Source organism: Sminthopsis crassicaudata, chromosome 6, assembly GCF_048593235.1.
Source record: "Sminthopsis crassicaudata isolate SCR6 chromosome 6, ASM4859323v1, whole genome shotgun sequence".
Lineage (NCBI taxonomy): Eukaryota > Metazoa > Chordata > Mammalia > Dasyuromorphia > Dasyuridae > Sminthopsis > Sminthopsis crassicaudata.
Genome location: NC_133622.1, coordinates 245,898,431 through 245,918,891, shown reverse-complemented (window position 1 = coordinate 245,918,891; position 20,461 = coordinate 245,898,431). Strand labels below are relative to the sequence as shown.

General features: G+C 41.5%; 1 protein-coding gene across 1 annotated transcript; it reads left to right on the top strand.

Moving 5' to 3' along the window:
- Positions 1-684: 684 nt before the first annotated feature.
- CBLIF (cobalamin binding intrinsic factor) lies at positions 685-15,655 on the top strand. The gene is made up of 9 exons (XM_074275329.1): positions 685-763; positions 1,282-1,458; positions 2,954-3,067; positions 3,617-3,757; positions 9,484-9,665; positions 12,107-12,275; positions 13,100-13,301; positions 15,060-15,178; positions 15,587-15,655. The coding sequence occupies exons 1-9, from the start codon at positions 685-687 to the stop codon at positions 15,646-15,648; spliced, it is 1,245 nt and encodes a 414-aa protein (XP_074131430.1). The 3' UTR covers positions 15,649-15,655.
- The last annotated feature ends 4,806 nt before the right edge of the window (positions 15,656-20,461 follow it).

The following is a 20,461-nucleotide window of genomic DNA, read 5'->3' as shown; positions in this document are numbered from 1 at the left end:
TGGTGATCTATGAACCATTGTGCGGGCCAATAAGATGACTGCTTCTTGTAATTGGATAAAATTATTGGGAAACAAGCTTGTCTTCCAGACGCTCCCTGCAAACATCCGTAATACATCTAGATTGCAGGTCTGACGTGTTCATCAGCCAATTGTTCTCATGCAACTTTTACTTCATGGCTATTACTATTATGGTTGCCATTATCTCATCTTTCTCAGTTAGTTAGATTGCATTTACAGATAAATGGTCCACGAATAGGTGTCTATGCAGCTATGATTCTTTCACTGTTTGATATTCTACAGACTATTGCACTTTTTTGTCGATTAAAAGTAGTAGGCAAGTCATTTCACCTCTCTGCACCTCAGTTTCCTCATCCACAAAATGGGGATAATAAAGGGTTATTTTGAGGATCAATAGCACTAGAAAAATAGTAGTACTTATTGTTACAGTTATTATTATTTACAACTCTGGAAAATCTAAAGATGCTGTATCTATTGCCCAGATGTTTCCTTCCCAGGACAGCTTCCAGAAAGTCACCTTGGAGGGTCTGTAGAAGGCAAACATTGATAAAAATGTAGGGAAAGACTACCAGTCGGACAAAAGAGGGGAGGTCAGGGTTCTCTGAAAGAGGAGTATATAAAGGGCAAGGCTGGGGAAGGGCTCCAGTAGAAGAGCCTCCACAGAAGATGGTCCTGTTTGCAATCCCTGTCCTGAGCCTCCTCTGGGCTGTGAGTGGGGCCCACACCCTCACCAGGAGTGAATGCTGTGAGCACTATTTCATCCTCGATTTGAAATGTGACTGGGGGTGGGGAGGACGAGAATGGGAGGTGGCTGGCTGAGAAGCAAGATTTTCTACTTGTTCTGCATGGGGGTTAGCTGAATTCCCAACCCCACTCCTTACAGAATGTAGGCTCCCTGAGGAAGGAAGTGAGGATCTTAAAAGGGAAAGGAAGACACTGGGTTTTATTGTAGAAAAGTCACTCTGGGATCCACTGCAAAAGTGAAAGTGATGGTGGGAAAGAGGGCCTGGGTCCTGATGGGTTCTGATGGAGCCAGAGAAGGTGAGCTTCACTCCCACTTACTACCTGTGTGATGCTGGGCAAGTCACTTAATGGCTCTCAATCTCCATTTGTTCATCAATAAAATGAAGGAGTCAGAGGAGATGATCTCTAAGGTCTCTTCTAGTTCTCAATCTATGATCTTATGATAATATGATCCTGTGTAAAATGTGTCTCTGGGAAGAAACATAATTAGCTGCTTGAACAACTGCTTCTGGTTCCTAGTTATTCCTGCAGAAAAGCAAGCCTTGGTGGATGACCTCCAAGATGACATGGAGAGTTCCGTGACTCCATCCTCCTATCCCAATCCAAGCATCCTGATTGCCATGAACCTGGTTGGGGCCCACAATCCAGAGGCCCAGAAGCTCCTCACTAAGATCATCTTGTCCACTGATCCAAAAGGTAACACACATTGGCAAATAAATTCCATGAAACTTTCCAAATCCCCGTCCTTGTAAAATAATAATAAATCAACTGCAAAGAAAGCACTTAGTAAACCAGAGCTTGTAAAATGGGAGTTCTTCCTCTCCTCAGCTCTATTTTAAATTCAAAAACCATTAGTGAAGTGCCTTCTCCATACAAGGCATAGCTCTCCCAAGTCATCACCCAACTTCTGTTTGAATATCTCAAGTGAAAGTAAAATCATCCCTCCACCCTAGATTGCCCATTCATTTTTGAACAGCTTTGGAAGTAGGAAGTTCTCTCCTATAAGGAAACAAACTCCCTATCCACTACTCCTAGCTCTTTCCTCTAGGATTGTGCCAAATAATTCTTTTTTTTTAATTTATTTATTTATTTATTTATAATTTTTATAATTATAACATTTTCTTTGACAGTACATATGCATAGGTAATTTTTTACAACATTATCCCTTGTACTCCCTTCCTGTTCCGAGTTTTTCCCCTCCTTCCCTCCACCCCCTCCCCTAGATGGCAGCCATTCCCATACATATTAAATATCTTATAGTATATCCTAGGTATAATATATATGTGCAGAACCGAATTTTGTTGTTGTTGTTGCAAAGGAAGAATTGTATTTGGAAGGTAAAAATAATCTGGGAAGAAAAACAAAACAAAACAAAACAAACAAAAGCAATGCTCTCAGTTTACACTCATTTCCCAGTGTTCCTTTTCTGGGTGTAGCTGATTCTGTCCATCATTGATCACTTGGAACTGGATTAGCTCTTCTCTAGGTTGAAGATATCCACTTCCATCAGAATACAGTGCCGAATAATTCTAAAATCATCTCCAGTAGGTATCAAGAGCAAGTGGAAAGAGCATTATTCCTAAATTAGGGTACACTAGGTTCAAATCCCAACTCTGATGCTTTCTACCTGGGTGACCTTGTGCACTAAGTCACTCAACCTCTTAGGGCCTCAGTCTACTCATCTATAAAATGAGATTTTGGAGTAGATGACCTCGCTTTAGAACTATGATTCATGTGAAAACTCATGAGATATTTAAATGCATTCAAAAGTCAGAGCCAAGATAACAAAGACAGGACTTTCCTGAGCACTCTCTCAAACCCCTCAAAATTCTACAAATAAGAACTAAACAAATTTTAGAGCATCAGAACCCATAAACACATTGAAGTTTTTTTCTCCCCCAGGTTAGACATTCCTTCTTCTTATTCTTCTAAGCCCCTGAACTACCTTGTGGTCATTTGCTTGAATGCATTTTCTGTATGGCAATGCCAATCTAGTTCCAACTTTTTTTTTTCCCATAAGAAAAGCTATTTCTCAAATTTACTCTCTTGTAAACTTAAGAAAAATCAGAGTTATCTGGACAAAGTAATAATGAGCAATTTACTCACCCTCACAGTGGCCCTGTCTAAGAGGCTTTCATGTCTGTGAATCAGGAGGTGAGTTCTTATCCATATTCCCTTGACTTCTCTGCAGATCTTACCATTGGTCAGTTGGCCCTCAGCATCATGGCTCTCACCTCATCCTGCCAAGATCCTGGAAACAGACTCTCAATTCTGAAAATGAAAATGGAGGAATGGAAATCTTTAAGTAAGAGGGGATTTGAATGGGGAATAGGGAGGAAGTGGCTCTTCCCTTAGAACTCTAAACCCAGAAGAAGGGAAATGGGGAAGCTGGCAAGGAAAGAGAATATGAACTTCCCCCTTTTCTTTATGAAGATAATTACAAATTCTAGAGGTTTGCCTACAAACTTCTCTCCTCCATAGAAAATAGGAGTCACTTAGGTACCTAGAACCCTAAATGTGGAATGAAAACTCTGCTTCTGACACTTACTGGCGGTGACTGTGAGAGAGACAATTAATTTTGGTCCTCAATTTCCTTATCTACAAAATGTCAAGCGATAGAAAGGAATTCATTGTATCATGTAGTAACAATGTCCCGATGGATGTTAATATTACATCTATTCAGCTCCATAGCTTTTACGTACTCTATGGAATTTAGCCATTACCCATACACCTCTCCTTCCTCATTATAGAAGGGTTTTCTGGCAATCTTACACTGACACATTTTTCCTTCCTCCTTTTCAAAAAGAACCTCTGTGAGCCAGGCTTACCTTACTGGTACTCCATTCACTTTTAGGCCCACAAGATCCACATTCAGTCTTCTATGGACCCAGCCTGGGACTTTTGGCTCTGTGCCAGAAGAACCAAGAGGACACCTTAAAACTAGCTGTCAGATTTTCCAAGATGTTGCTAGCCAATGTCTCCCCTTTCAACATGGGTGAGTGTGGTGCTGCTCCAAACCCTCCTAAGATGGAGAAGGGCTAGGAGCGAATATACTAAATGGCAGCTCTGAGACCCAAAGGTAAGTAGCAAATAAAAGATGGGAACAAAGGAGGAGCAAAGTATCATCTGCTGACAAACAGGTAATGTAGATGACCAAGTCCAGTGCCAGAAAGGATTGTTCCCAAATCGAATAATTAATTCACAATTATTTCTTAAGTCCCCGTTCTATACATAGCACTTAGCTAGGTACCGTAGGTACAAAGAGAAAATAAAATGATCCCTAATCTCAAGAAACTTATATTCAAATGTGGGAAGTTTATTTATATGTATGTATATGTACATATAAACATATATAAATAAATGTATGTATGTATACATGCATATATATACGTATATTTATAATTATATACAGAATAAATATGAGAAATAAATGCAAAATAGTTAAGTAAAAGGTGTTTGAAAGAGTCCTAAATCAAGAATAATGTCAGCAAAAATAGACATACAAATATACATACATACAAAAATATTGTATAATGCAATATACATAGCACCTCAAGATTTATAAAGTGCTCTTATATACATTATCTCATTTATGCCAATTCAATGAGTATTTCTTAAAGGTCTACTATGCAGTTGCAATCAGTCAACAAGCATTTACTAAGTGTCTACTAAGTGCTGGACTCTGTGCTTGATGCTAGGGGGAAAATACAAAGAATAAAACCATCCATACTGAAGAAGCTTCCATTCTATCAGCAGAGATGACATGTAAATTTATACAGATTGATTATAAAGTAAATATAAGATAATTAGGGAAAGGGCTCAAGCCCACTGAAGGTATGAGGAGCTTAAGCTCCATCTTGAAGGAAGAGGGAGATTCTATGAGATATGAGGAAGGAACATATTCTATAAATGGAGGATGACCACTGAAAAGGTATGGAGATAAGAAATGGGAGGCTGAGGGGGAGGAGAGAGGAATTAAGTGGATAATTAAATCAGATCACGGAGAGCAACAAAAGGAATAATGGGTAATAAGTCTGGAGGGATAAATTCAATTAATTCAAAGCTAATCGAATGGTCTCTGTTTGATCCTAGAAACTATAAGGAGTCAGTCACTAATGGGTCAAAAAGTGACACAGTAAGATTTTTGCTTAAGGAAAACAGCTTTGACAGCTGAAATAGTAAATATTTCAAAGTGGATGTTTCAAAAATGTTTCTAACTTAATATTTTCAAAATAGAGCTCTTTATCTGTAAAGGATACTAGGTGGTATAATGGATAAAATAGTGGGCCTGGCATTAGAAAGATCTGAATTCAAATCCAGTCTCAGACACTGCCTGCAGCTGGGGAAGCCACTTAATCTTTGGGTTTTTTTATCATTTTATAATTTATAATAACACCAATCTCCCGGGGTTGTGAAGATCCAAGATAATACTTGTAAAGCACTTGCTGCAATGCCTTAAGTGGGTGTTCAATAAAAGCTATTATTATTATTATTATTATTATCATTATTATTATTATTATTATTATTATTATTATTATTACCAAACCCACCCCTCTTCCAGGCTTCCCTATTTCTGGCAAAGGTACCACAATCCTCCCAGGCTCACAGGTTTATCCCTTTTCATTTTCCTCAGTTCCTTAAAGTTACCCACCTCATACAAAGTTGCGGAGACCATTTCTACAATATCATTTATCTTCATTCCCAGACACCATGATAGTTGAGACCAATGGTCCTCAAACTTTTTAAACAGAGGGCCAATTCCCTGTCCCTCAGACTGTGGGAGGCCGGACTATAGTAAAAACAAAAGCTCACACTCTGTCTCCGCCCCTCGGCCCATTTGCCATAACCCAGCGGGCCACATAAATGTCCTCAGTGGGTGCATCTGGCCCGCGGGCCGCAGTTTGAGAACTCCTGGTTGAGACTTTTACTGTTTCTCACCTAGATGTTTTCGATGGCCTTCTAATTGAACTTCTTGCCTCAAGTCTCTTCCTACTCCAGCCCATCCTCCATTCAGCCACCTTTGGAACATCCAGTTTGAAATGTTCACTACGCAGGTGGTCTTATAGTGTTGGGGTTCAAGGGGAATCCCAAAAATATTGATTTTCCAGGCCGGTATCACAAGATATCTCAAAAGAATTTGCAAGCTCTGGCTCATCTCCAAATCAAGGGACAAAGCTTATTTTATTTGTAAGGCAAATTAGAGCGAGCCAGATTGCGAAAGAAGTTAGCAAAGAACTAGGAGCAGGAAAGTTATTTTATAAGGGAAAGTGAGATATGCTCATTTGATATGATTTAGAGGTGGAATTGAGGAGTAAGCCAGTTCTGACTTTGTGCACAGGGGCAGTACCTCTGGGAAGTGCTCATGGGAAAAACCTTCTGCAGGTGTGTTTTTAGACCGGAAATATCACTAGATCAAGTAGTGAACACTCAATCTGTTCTGCACCTGCAGTAGCTTTAAATGCTTCATTATCATTGCTCATTAGTTTCAGAAACTCTGAGCAACAAATTGTTATCTGATAGCCAGCAATATTTGTGGCCTCAGCATGGTGGTCAAATAAAGTAACTGGGGCAAGCAAGATAGCTTAGAGGAAGAAATATATCATTTCTTAGTCCATCACTCTCAAAATCAGGTAACACTAGGATTACTGCTACCTCCTACCTAAGAGTTGTACCACATCAATGGTACCGAAGCTCAGGGAAGAGACTAGGCCTGGATATTTAAATCTGGAAGTCATATGCACAGGAACTGACCAACAGAATGTGTGTAGAGAGAAGGAGGCCCAAGACAGAACATTAGGGAGCATCCATGCTTAGGAAGCTTAATACGATGAACCAGCAGAAAATTGGCAGTTACCTGATAAGTTACTAATGACTAGGACTGCAATGACCTTGAAGAAACAGGGAAGTTCATAAAGAAAATAGGTTTGATGGGGAAGATAATGAGTTGTATTTCATATATATTGAGTTTCAAACATAGATGGGGCATCCAATTTAAAATGCCTAATATTACAGATGAAGAAACTTTGATCCATAAAGCAAAGAGATTTAACCATAATTCCACAGGAGTGAGTTTCAAAGATTTCCTTCAAATTCAGTTTCCAACCGATTCTAACTCTGGAATTTTTCTGTAGTTACCATTTAGCCTTTTAAGCAGCGTCAAGGTCAGAAGAGTATGGTGTAGATCAGAACTTCTTCAACTTTTCACTCTCGTGACCCCGTCTCACCCAAGAATGTTTACATAACCCTGGAGATATATATTGTATACAAATCAAACATTTACTGATAATAAATCATAATTTCATAACCCCCCACATTCAGTTATGACCTCCTCCATGGGGTTACAAACCACAGTTCTAAAATCTGGAGTATAGACAATGAGCTGGGAGTTAGGAGAACTCAAAATCTAGTCTCTATTCTGCCACTTACTAGCCGGAGGATTCCTGATGAGTCAAAACCTCCTTAGGCCTCAGTGTCCTAATCTTCAATAGTGTATCTCTAGCCAATGTCCCTTCCAGGTCTAATCTTCAATGAAACAAATGCATAACCCCCTATTCCAGGGGTCCTCAAACTTTTTAAACAGGGGCCAGTTCCCTGTCCCTCAGACCGTGGGAGGCCGGACTTGAGTAAAAAGCTCCCACTCTGTCTCTGCCCCTCAGCCCATTTGCCATAACCTGGCAGGCCGGGCTGTATAAACATCCTCAGCGGGCCCTAGTTTGAGAACCCCTGCCCTATACCCTTCTTCCAAATCCCAAGCTGTCTCTTGATAGCAGGTAGCTCCTCTCTGAAGACCTTAGCCCCTGTTTTTCCAAGACACAAAATGTTAAGAACATCTTATTGCTTCTCTGGACAAATATATAACTATTTACAATCTGTAACTTTTCTCCCTATAAAGCCATAACCTCCCTCTCTTTCTTCTCCATAACATAAGATCCATCCCATGCTTTAATCCAACATTGAGCTTAAACCCACTTGTCACTTCCTGCCCTATCTGTCTCTTCACTGATTCCCTCATTCAAGTCTGAATTTCACAGTTATTTCTTGGGTGACTTTGATAGATAGATGGGAAGAAGGAGACTCTTGATCACCTTGGCAGAAGGCTAGTTTGGGCCTGCAGCGTGCAGGCCCGCCCATAAACTTTTGAAGGGTTTGCTCATCTCTCTGGTTAATCAGTATGGCCCACTGCTAAATAAACTACATTTCAGCTTTCAATTGGAGGGATGTAGATTAGAAGACAAACTGCTTGAAAGCAGGAATTGTTTCATTCCTACACTACATCCTGCCCTCTAACACGGCACACATACTAGACATTTAATAAATGCTTGTTGTCTGGTGTAGTCAGAGAATGGCTGAGTTTCAACTTAGAAACTTGTGGATCATCTAATCTAACCCATTCCTGAAAGGGATTTCCGCTCTTACCCAAGAGGCAAGTGGTTCATTCGCCTTCTATTTAATTTAGACCTATGTCAGGAAGCCAAGGAAGCGCATTCTACTTTTATATGGACCTCATTATGAAGAAGGGCTTCTTGAAATCAAATCTAAATTTGCCTTTTTACAAGTTCTACCCATTTCTCTTGGTCCTGATCCCGGAAACAAAAGAGAAAAAGTTCAATTCCTTCAACACATTAGCCTTTCAGATACTTTAAGAACAATAATATTTCTCTATCCTCCTCTTATCTTCTTGCTAATCACAGCTTTCTAGTTGCTTCCACCAAGCTTCATAAGATACAGGCCCTTCTGGTTGCCTTGAACATTCTCCAACATCCTTAATAATAGTTGGGGGGGCAGTTAGGTGGCGCAGTGGATAAAGCACCAGCCTTGAATTCAGGAGGCCCGAGTTCAAATCTTCCTCAACACTTAACACTTCCTAGCCATGTGACCCGGGGCAAGTCACTGAACCCCAGCCTCAGGGAAAAAAAAATAATAATAATAATAATTGCTAGTTGAACTGAAATTCATCTTGACATTTTGCCTTTTCAGGCCAGAACCTGCTTACTCATCCATTAATAGTTAATCACCAATTACTCTAAAGCAGAAGTTCTTAAACTTTTCTAGTGTCATCATAGTTTCCTTTGACACTTTTGTGAAGTCTCTGGATCCCTTGTTAGATTTTTAAATTTCATAAAATAAATACATAAGTTATAAAGTCAATTATTTTTAAATAAAGTTCTATTTTTTCTAAGTTTTTGGTTCTCAGATTAAAAGCCTCTGCTCTAAAATAGTTACCACAGTAACAATCCCATAGCAGTAGTTTAATGATTCTTCCTTCCCTTCCATAACACCATAAACGAAAAGGATGAAAATAATATTTAAGTCATGTCTTGCCCCTTGGAGGAGTTTACCATCTGGTCAAGGGACAATAATTCCACAGGAGTGAGTTTCAGAGATTTAATTCATAGAACAGGAACTAATGACAATAAAGGCAAGGATTTAGAGAAGAAACAGATCATGTCCATCTCAGGCGAATAAAACAAGCTTCTTGGAAGATTCCACCCATTGAATCTAAGCCCTATCTCCTTTGCCTCTTTGTGTCCCTAGCACTTAGAGTTTATGTGTTTAGTATATACTTATTGAAGCAATAAAATTAATGGAGCTGAGGTTTTTGAGCTGTGACTTACAAAATGGATAGACATTGAGAGGGGAAAGAAGAAGGGAGGAGAACAGACATGGAGAGGAGAGCAGGCATTTATGGAAATAACAACCCGTCTTTCACATGTTCTGCAGATACTGGAGCCATGGCAACCTTGGCCCTGACTTGTGTGAGCAATATGGTCTCTGAAGATCTGGACGATGAATATAATCAGTTATTTGGTAATACATTAACAAGCGTTATGGAGAATATCAGCAGGAGAATTGAAGACAATGGCCTCATTGGGGGATCCTACAGCACAGGCCTAGCCATGCAGGTAACCAACAAATGACCACTGGGAAAATCTCAGAATTTGGAAATGGTCAACTGGAAAAAATTAATCCACAATGTCTAGCAGTGTGATATCCACTAAATTCTTTCATTAAATCTCTTCTTTGGGGAGCCAGGGTGAAAAGTACTGGCTTTCTATGAAGAGTTCTGAGGTTCAAATCCAGTCCATGCATCTCTTCATGACCTTGGAAAAATGACTTCGTTTCTTTGAGCCGCCGTTTTCTCCTTTTAAAGTGAAGTGGACAAGATGGCCTCCAACTCTAACTCTATGATCCTATGATCATTGATGAGTCTGACTCTGTTTTCCATTGGTCAAATGGGAGTAATAATAACTGATCCTTTCCAAACTCATAGAAATGGAATGAAAATTCAATGCAAAAAAGATTGAGACTCTTTATAAGGAAAATGGTACAAAAATCTAGGGAAATGTTTCAGGTTATAAAAGTTACATCAATTCAAGTATCATTCATTATCAGATGTGACTTAATGGTTCTAGACATAGTTTTAGACTTATAGATCTGGAGTTTTAAGGTAACTCCAAGGCCACCTATTTCAACCTTCTCATTATACAGAAAAGATCATTGAGTCCAATGGGCAATTAGCATGGATGTGATGCTGACTCAATTTATTGCTACCCTATTAATGAGCCTTCTTCCACTTTTACTCCTTGCCTTTATTAATTAATTGTATTCTAGACGTCATCACCCACTGAATATGTTCTTATGAGTCACAAGAATTTTTGATAAAAGGCAAGCACGAATTCAAACACTGATAACCAACGTCACCTGCTTTTGTCAGGGAGTTGGTTACACAGCTGGTTCTTTTATTCCATAATGTCACTATTTTAATATTTACCCAAGAAGTTTGCAAGCTGAGTCTTGCGATCATGGGATTGTATATTTAAAGGTAGAAGAGACCTCAGGGAGTCATAAAGTTCAACCTCCTTCTGTTACAATTGGAGAAATCAAGGCTCAAAGGAGTTGTATGACTTTCCCAGAATCACACAAATAGTTCATAAATGACAAGGGCATACTTAATGTGTAGTGGAGCCCAGTGAATGTCCTGAATTCCCAGAAAAAAAGTCTCATTTCCTGGTCAAATTTTGAAGTCAATTTGGGGTCAAAGATACAGACAAAGAAGGGATGGCTGAAGCTGCAGGCTTCAGGGCCATTCAGACACCTGTTATTCTCTGGGATAGTCACATGGCACAGTGGGAGTCTTACAGACCTGAATTTGAATCCTGCCTCAGATACTTACTAACAAGATGGCCCTGGGCACATCACTTAATCTCTCCTAGCCTAGGTTTATCCAAATGTGCAATGGGAGAGGCAGCTAGGGGGCGCAGTGGATAGAGCACCAGCCTTGAATTCAGGAGGACCCAAGTTCAAATCTGATCTCAGACACAACTTACTGCTGTGTGACCTTGGGCAAGTCACTTAACCCCAGCCTCAGAAAGAAAAAAAAAAAAAAAGTACAATGGGGATAATAATAGTATCTCTTGCAAAAGGTTGTTTGTTTTCTCATCTATAAAATGAGTTGGAGAAGGACATGAGCTCCAATATGTTTCCAAGAAAACCCTAAATAGGATATTAGTGAAACGAATGAACAACACATCTTTGAGAGTTAAATAATCACATTTGTCATTGACAATCAATGTGATGCATACATAGGGCGTGCTCTGTAGCCATTCTATCAAACCCAACTTGCACTAGGAAGCCATTGGCTTCTTTTCTCCTCAGGGTTCTAGACATAACCCATGAGAGGATGAGGGGTGTACTATAGCTTATGAACCCCCACTGGCGTGTTTTAATTAGTAGCAATTAGCCAGCTAGATTTAATTAGCTTTTAGAAGCAAGTATTTACTAAAGTAATAAAAGAACATTTGGTACAAACTCTCCTTACTTCCAAATGGAATAACATTCCACCCAAAGACAGAGAATCTAGGGGAAAGTGGGCCCAAGCTTGAAGAGAACGTGCTGGAAATCCTTTTCTCTTTCCGTGGAGTCCCCAAAGCTGCCTTTCCTCAGTGTATCTAATTTGTCTTCAGACACCAGTGAGAAGCCCAAATCCTCCAGTTCACAAGGTCGTGCTCTGGTCAAAGAATTGGGGGAGCAGAGACACTAGAGACCACACCTCACTCCATGAGCAATAGTTTGTCTGGGGCTTCACTAGAACTACTGGCCTGATACCCCACCCAAGGCTGGGTTAGGATCTGGCTTGCTAGTTTACAAAAAATCCACAGATCATAATGGGAATACTTCAGTTTAACACAAATGCTCCACTTCCAATAGAAATTTCTCTCCTGATAATGGTAATAACGGCCAGAGTATCTTGCAAATTATTTTACATGGAGTGGAGTGATTGATTGCCTCAAATAATCGTCTCCACATCATTATTGTCCCTAGAATATTTTTCTTCCTTTCCCAGGCCCTCATTGTGCAAGCTGAAGAGAACTGGAACTGCCAGAAGACCATGGAGACAGTCCTCAGTGAGATTGAGCAGAATAGATTTAATAACCCCATGGCCATCTCCCAGATCCTTCCTTCCCTGAAGGGCAAAACTTATTTAGATGTGCCCCATGTTATTTGCCCTACTGGTAAGCATGCCTTTAAAGATCCAAAGTTCTTCATGGCAAGATTTAGGAGTTCCCCAATAGATATCAAGTCAGACAGCCAATCAGCCTACTATGTGCCAGGTACTGTGCTAAGCACTGAGGATACACAGAGAGATTTTAAAGAAAAAGAAGTCCCTCCTCTCAAAGAGCTAAGGGCCTAATGATATAGCTTATTGCTCCATTTTTAACAACATAGCAGCCAGATAATTCCATCTGCACCTTCCTCTCCTGATAACCGCACACTTAGCAAGTGAAAAAACAATCCACTCCATATTGATCCCTTGGCATCATTACTGCATTGCCAGTGGTAGTACAGGACAGATTCTTCAGGATCCCCTCCACGCCACGGAATCTTCAGGGCCCAGTTGACTACTGTTCTGTGTGCTGTTTCCTAAAGCTTTTCAAGCTCTAAATTGCCAGTGTCCACATTAGGCCCAATTCTGGGCCTAATTTTCCACACTCCCTTGGGTTATTCTGAGACTTAACAGCAGAGTTTCTCCCACTGTTGAGATGACTTTGGCCTTGGTGTTTGTTTATAGATGCACTTCTGTAGCTGTCTAAACAAACTCTTATTTATGTTTCTAAAATATCCTAAAGAGACAGATCTCACACCCAATTTGGACATTGTCTTGAAATAAAAGCATGGCGAATGGCCAAGGGAGCTTCTACCAGACTTAAGGTGATGGAAAGAATAAAAGCAGAAGCTTCACTTGCCATCTGACTTCATCAGAACAAGTCAGAGAGCCCATGGGGCACTGTGTGGGTAAGGCCTGAAATCTTACAGAGCTTCATCTTCCTCTCTTCAGGTCAAGAGGAGAGGCAAACTCTCCAGGAACACCCTAGCCCCTTCTCGCCATCAGCTTCTAATATCACCGTGATTTACACAATCAATAACCAGCTGAGAGGCGTGGAACAGACCTTCAAGGAAACGGAGGTCGTCAGTGTGAAAAAGGGATCTCTGCTCCTTGTTGTTCTAGAAGAAGCCCAACGCAAAAACTCAAAGTTCAAGTGAGTTAAGCCTGTAATTTCCTCTGAGTGCCCTGGACACCATTTCCTTTTCTCATTTATTATTCACTGGACAAATATGCATTGACTGTGCAACTTCTATATAGCACTTAACCCTCTCTTAGGCTGTTTCCTAATCTGTAAAATGAAACTGAACTTTTGAGATCCCATTTTATTTGAGGGCCATGATCCTTAATGTGCCCATGTCTCAGATCTTTTTCTAGTTAAATGGGGGTGAGGATGTTTGTCTACTGCTTCACAAGAAAGAAATGACAGTTTTACATAACATAGATTTCAAGCTACCTAGGAAGAAAAGTCATACAAAAATCCAAGGAAGCAGTGTTTTAGTAAGATAATGGAAGGTCTCATCATTCATTATAAGAAGGAATGTAATGGATCCCCCAGAAAACTCTGGACATCCCTTCTTAATGCCAGTCAAGGGTAGACATTTAGTTTTATATTATATTAATTACATATAGTATGATATATATGTATTTACATATAGTATATATAAGATTATACTAGTTTTATATTAATTACATATAGTATATATAGTATATATAAGATTATACTATACTATTGTATAAGACTACGCTAAGACCCATGGAAAATACAAAATAATGATAAAACATAGTCCCTGAAGAACTTTGCAGTTGAGCTGGAGGCCTGCACAGGTAAAACATGATATAAATGAGAAGACGCCAACAAGAAAATCAGAGCACTTGTCTGGAAAGATGGAAAGGTCACTGTGGGCCGGAGGAATCTGGAAAGGTGTCTTATACTGGGAAAGACTTGAAAAGAACCTTCAAAAATAATAGACTTAGTTGAGGGGAAGGGCATTCCAGAAAAAAGTATGGCAGAAACTGGGTAGGAAAAGAACTAGAAAACCTATTCCACCTATCACTACCATAATGATAAAATAATGATAGACAATACTAAGACAAGTGATATCTGTCAGCATAGAGAAACTATGACCACTTTGATTTGAAGAACTCCTAGGGAGTCATCTGAGGCACATACAGTTTAAATGACCTCTGCAACATCACACATGAAATGATTGAGTGACTACATGAATGAATGAATGAATGATTGAGTAAAATTGTATTTATTAAGCATTTATAAAGCGGGACAACTGGATGGCCCAGTGGATGGAACATTGGGCCTGAATCAGGAAAATTCATTTTCCCAAATTCAAATCTGATCTCAGACACGTACTAGCTGTGTGCTCTGGACAAATTACTTAACCTTATTTGCCACAGTTTCCTCGTCTGTAAAGTGAGCTGAAGAAGTACATGGCAAAACATTCCACTCTCTTTGCCAAGAAAATCCTAAATGGGGTCACAAAGAGTCAAACGCAACTCACTGACAAGAACAAATGGACAAAGTAAAAAGACAAATGGACAAAGCTAAGAGCTGTGGATATAAAATGTAAAAGTAAGGCAGTCATAAAGTGATCTTTTAGCTCACCTTCAGCTGCACTGTTCCCATGGCCAAACCAAGAAGCCCTTATTAAATGCTTCTGTGTATGCTGTGATCCTGAGGATCAAATGAAGCAGATGGTCATTTCTGTAGATGAGGAAACTGAGGCAAACAGGGTGACTTTCCTAGGGTCTGAGGTCTGAGGTCATGTCGCTGTCCCAGAGATCCTTCATATACAATGCAGTATCTCCACAACAAATTAGATTCCATGGGTGCTTGTTCCATTTCTTTCTATAGCTAACCTGAAATGTTTTATCATCTGAGATCTTATCCTCCTTACAGATTTGACTCCAAAATGACATCTTGGGGGCTTTATGTCACCGCCATCAACAATATTTATGAAGTAGAAAACCACAGGACCTACTGGCAATTCCTTAGTAGCAATACTCCTTTGGACCAAGGTGGGTGAAGGCTAAAACTCGGGGCCTTGTGTTGGAGTCTGAGAACATGGCAAAGGAGGCCCAACTTTGGGGAGCAAGTGGGGAGTAAGGGAAGGGGAATAAATGGTCATCAGGGATTCACTGGGTTTATGGGAAATCCCTTGATATGGTCTCATAATCAAGGCGAGGTAGCAGAACACATAGGCTTTATCAATGAGTTAGATAGCACTGGTATTTTCCAAAAGTCCTCACTTAACAGTGATATGCTATTCATTTCCCCTGAATATACTGCGCATCCTAAAAGTCTTAGTGTATTTTAAGCCATTAGGAGCTGGAAACTGCACTAAGACTTTTGGACCATCCTGTATAAATGGCCCCTTCTTTATGGATGTTTCTATCTCAACTCTTTCTTGGTTTATCTCCCCACAGGGGTCAGCTACTACATCCCCCATGACAAAGAACATATCACAGCCAACTTCACACAGTACTAAGATGATGTCCACGCTCAATTTCTTATCAACTTTTATGGGGAAGACAGATTTATATTAACTACACTCACGTCGTACCTGTACCTGCCCTACAAAGGTCAGCAGTGATTACCCAGAAATAAAAGATGCATTGAGCAATTGTTTAAATTTCTATTTTATTCCCTTTGGTCTCAGGAAAGCCTATGCCCTGAAGACATAAAGTCAGTTTCTCGGCTCTCATGGAAATTATTGGAAGTAGTAATGTGAACTGGGTTGGCGGGGAAAGCAATGGGGCAAGAAGATTTCTATAGAGGGCTTAAGTTTAATGTTCAAAGTGGGCATGATGGACAAGTACTGAACCCAACATCAGAAAGAACTGGTTTCAAGTTCCTCTTGAGAGAGAGGATTGATCATAGATCCGAAGCTAAAAGGGAAGTTTCTAGGGAAACTGAGGCCCAGAAAGATTAAGCCATTTGGCCAAGGCCATACAAGCAAGAAATGACAAAGTCACGATTTGAAATCAGGTGCTGTGACTGCAAATGCAGTATTGTCCCTTTGTGAACCTCTCTGAACCTCAGTTCCCTCATCTGTAAAATGAATCCATACTAGCACTTGCTTCTCAGGGTTTTTGTGAAGATCAAAAGAGATTTGTAAAATGCCTTGCTAACTGTAAAATGATAAATAAATGTAAACTATTGGCATCAATGCTCTATCCAAATTCACTATTATTTAGAATGTGATGGTGCAGAGAGGCCCAAATCACTTTCTTTATTATTTAAGGCAACATAAGCACAAATGATGATTTAGGTGCTACAGGATGCTTGATGGCATAGCAGATGCAGGTCTGGACCTCAGAAGCCAGGAGGACCTGAGTTCAGATCCTGCCTCAGACACTCACTAGGTGCTTTGTCTACCTCAGTTTCTTCATTTATAAAAACAGGGATATCACCCCCTCTCTACCCAGAGTAGTCAAGATAAAATATATTTTAAACCATTTAGGCAAGTTTAAAGCATTATGTAAATATATTTTTATTATTTTTTTCCTTACACTCCCCCTTTTCCCCCCCAAAAAATCCATACATCTTGCTTAAATTAACACAGGGTAGTGACGGCCAGTGTAAAATAAAAATGCAATTTCCCCTAATTTGGGAGCAGAGAAAGTGGAGGGGACAATTCCAGCATACTGTCAGGATCAAAGAAAAGGGTTGTTATCAATATGTGCTCCTCTGCTGGTCCCTGCAGATGAAACATGCTCCTTTCTCCAGGGAAACAGAGCCCTGTAAGACAGGGTACCATGTTAGGAAGATGGAAGATAGCCATTCCTAGCAGAAGCCTGCCCCCTTGTGGTACCACGATCCCGTGATCCTATGGTGTCTAGAAATTCTAGACAATCCTCATGTTCCCAGAGTTTCGCAGTTCTTTACGCATAATATGGAAGCAAACTGAAGCCACCGTATTCCCTCTTTTAGAAACATTTAGTCATTTTTCAATTATCCTGTTCTTAAAACTTTGGGTTCACCCAAGAGAAGCCCCATGAGTCTTTAATATACCGTTAGAAAAAATGTCCTATTTTTCTATCTCCTTATCAGTCACGCAGATGGACTCCTCCCTGAAGTCATTAGCATAGTGAGTGGACAAAGCCACAAGTCCTTGACTGGTTCACCTTCACCAAATTCGGGTAATTAGAGTAAAAGAAAAAAGAAAGTCCTGATCATTATTGCAGGGGCAACTAAATGGTGCAGTGAGACTAGTAGTTATACTATACTCTTCTCGAGTTCACATCTGCCTCACTTAGTGGGATCCTGGGCAAGTCACCCCACCCTGCTTGCTTCCGTTTTCTCCTCTGTAAAATGAGCTAGAGAAGGAAATGGCCAACCATCCTAGTATCTTTGCCAAGAAAATCCCAAATGGGGTCACAGAGAGTTGCACAATCCATATAGAGAATAGGAAAGAATTGACAGAGGGAAAGCAAGTCAAGGAAGGTTTCCTGTAGAATGAGACTTTGGTTGGGACTTGAAGAAAACCAGGGAGATCAGCAGTTGGAAAGAGGGAGAACGTTCCAGGCATGGGGACTGCCATAGAGACCCCCAAACTGAGAGACCCGATTGCCTTGTTCATGGTAGCAGGATTACGCGGTGAGCACTAAGGGTTAAGAAAATTGGAAGGGTAGGAAGGGGTAGTTTATGAAGGACAAAGCCAAAGAGCATTTTGTACTTGATCCTTGAGGAGATAGGGAGCCACTGAAGTTTGTCGGGTAAGGGGCTGACTGAGCTTTAGGAAAATCCCTCTAGTGGCGGAATGGAGGATGGATGCGGATGGAGAGGCACCGGAGGCAATAATCCAGGGTGAAATGAGCAGGGCTGGCACAGGCGGTGGCAGCACCGTCAGAGAGGAGGCCTATTTGTCAGCTGGATGGGGGAAGGAGGGGAGACTCCCACTTTATGAGCCACAGGGACAAGGGATGGAGTTGCCTCTATAGGAAGAAGGCTGTTTGTCAGCCATATTTGACTCTGTGACCCCATTTGGGATATTAATGGCAAAGATACTGGAGTGGTTTACTATTAATTCTCCAGATGGGAAACTGTGGCCAATAGAATTAAATCAAATTAAATTGCCTACTCAGTCATGTGCCCTAGGTCCAATTCTCTACCACTGAGCCCCCAGCTGCCTCCAGGGAACTCCGAGTTTAAGTGATCTTGCCCTAGCTAGCAATGATCTAATGTTGGATTTTAACTCAGCTCTTCCCAACTGCAGGCCGAGTTCTATCCGCTACACCATCTGGCAGTCTGGAAGGCAGGGGGGTCGCAATAGGGAAAGTAGGAGGGTTGATGGCGAAGGGAGCCGGTGGGTAGTGTTCCCTACTGTGGGGGTATTAGTAGCATTTCTCTTAAGATTTCTGCAATCTGTGAATTAAATCAGAACCTGTCGCATAATCTGTGAATTAAATCAGAACCTGTCGCATCAGTGTGGGGCAGACTCGATGAGTGGGAAGATTTTAAATGTCAGCAAAACAATCAAAGTATCAGATCAAAAGATATTTATTTTTTGTGGGAAAAGTTTGCTCTCAACTAGCAGCAGAGGATCCCATTCGAGCATGGCTTGAAGAAGAGCTAAAACCCTAACTCTGCTATGCCTGTGGTAAATCTCATTTGTCCATTACTCTGGGTCAGCCCAAGAACCAGATTCGAACGTAACTGGAAAAGATTGAACAAAGTCACACTATAACAAAATGTTAATATGTGATTTTCTGAGTAAATATCACCCACAAGGATCCCTGTACGCTGTTTAGCAGGCTATTTTTGAGTTTGACTCCCCATTACATAGGAAGTAAATATAATTTGCTTTCTTCTAGTGACAGTTGTCCCACATACATCTGTTCAGAGTCCGGATCCCTCATCAAGTACTACTATGTGCCAGGCACGGGACACCAAGACATAAAAGCGAATCCCTGATCTCCAAGGGCTCCCAGTCTAACAGGGGAAGCACCATTCACAAACAAGCTGTAAGGGAAACAATCCGAATGAACAGCACTTTCATTTCAGAGATTGGCAAAGCACCATCGTGCAAGCCTCCCTCTCAGGAACTGAGCGTCTTAGCCTACTTTCTGCTGCTGAGGGAATCAGTCACGCGGGAGGGCGGAGCTCAGGGGGAGATGCTGGCTCATCACTCTGGGCGATCTTGGGGAGGCAGCCTCATCTTTCCCATCTGTTTGGACATCTCAAAGTCTCGGTGGCGCCAGAGACTCAGAATACCCTCCCGGAGGCCCTGGAGGACATAGCGGAAAACTGCTTTATCCGTCTTTAACAGGGCCTCTCAAACTGCGGCCCGGGCCAGATGCAGCCACCGAGGCCGCCAGGTTCGGGCAAATGGGCCGAGGGGCGGACAGTCCGGCCTCCCACAGTCCGGGGACAGGGAACCGGCCCCTGTTTAAGAAGTTTGAGGACCGCTGCTCTTGTCCGTGTGAGCAGTCACAGCTGGATAACTGAGCTCTTGAGTGAAAAGTCATCCCCTCTCTACCTATCTGATTCACTTCTCCATGATCCTAAAACAGGCCTGGGCAAGTCCTTGAAGTCTTTCCAGCTTGCCGGGACGCCTGGGCCAGGCAGCTCAAGAACAACTCCCGGAGGTTTCCCGTAACTAAGTCACTACTCAAGTTTTCTCAAGTTTCCTCCGTGCAAGGCAACTACTAAGTGCCGGAGAGCCTGGAAATCCGAGGAGGCCGAGGGGCCACCGGGTAATCTGAGATTAATACTCTGTGCAACCGTGGTTAGAGTTAATTTCTCCCTTCCAACATGGAGGAAGTCACAGGTGCAGACCCAAAATTTAAAAAGCCAGAGCAAGGCCGGGGGCATAAGGAAAATCCAAAAGAACCCGCCCTCGGGAAAACGAGGAATTATCTAGAACCAAAGAGACCACCGAGCGCTTCCATTCAGCAGCCGGGGAAACTGGGGCATGGGGTTTAGGGGAAACAGAAAGAGCGCCCCCACGTAAACAGCGGCCGACATTTACTGCTGGGTGAAGCACCGAAGTGCTCGGGCTGAAGGAGCCTCAGTCCTCCTGAATACGGGAGAAACGCTGAGTTAAGACAGCACAGGATCGGGCTCGGTCTGCGTCCCCCTTCTAAGACCGGGCGGGGGGAGGGGAAGGGGGATGTAACCACCCAAAGAGGCTGCAGACGTGGAAGCGGGGAAATCTTCCCCATTGCTGACATCCCAGGCCTTTGACTGAAGAGGCCTGAGCTTTATCGAGCCCAGCTTCCTAACCGTGGCTATGAGTCCCATAGGAGGTTTCATAACTGAATGCGGGGCTCGAGAAATTACGGCTAATTATCAATATA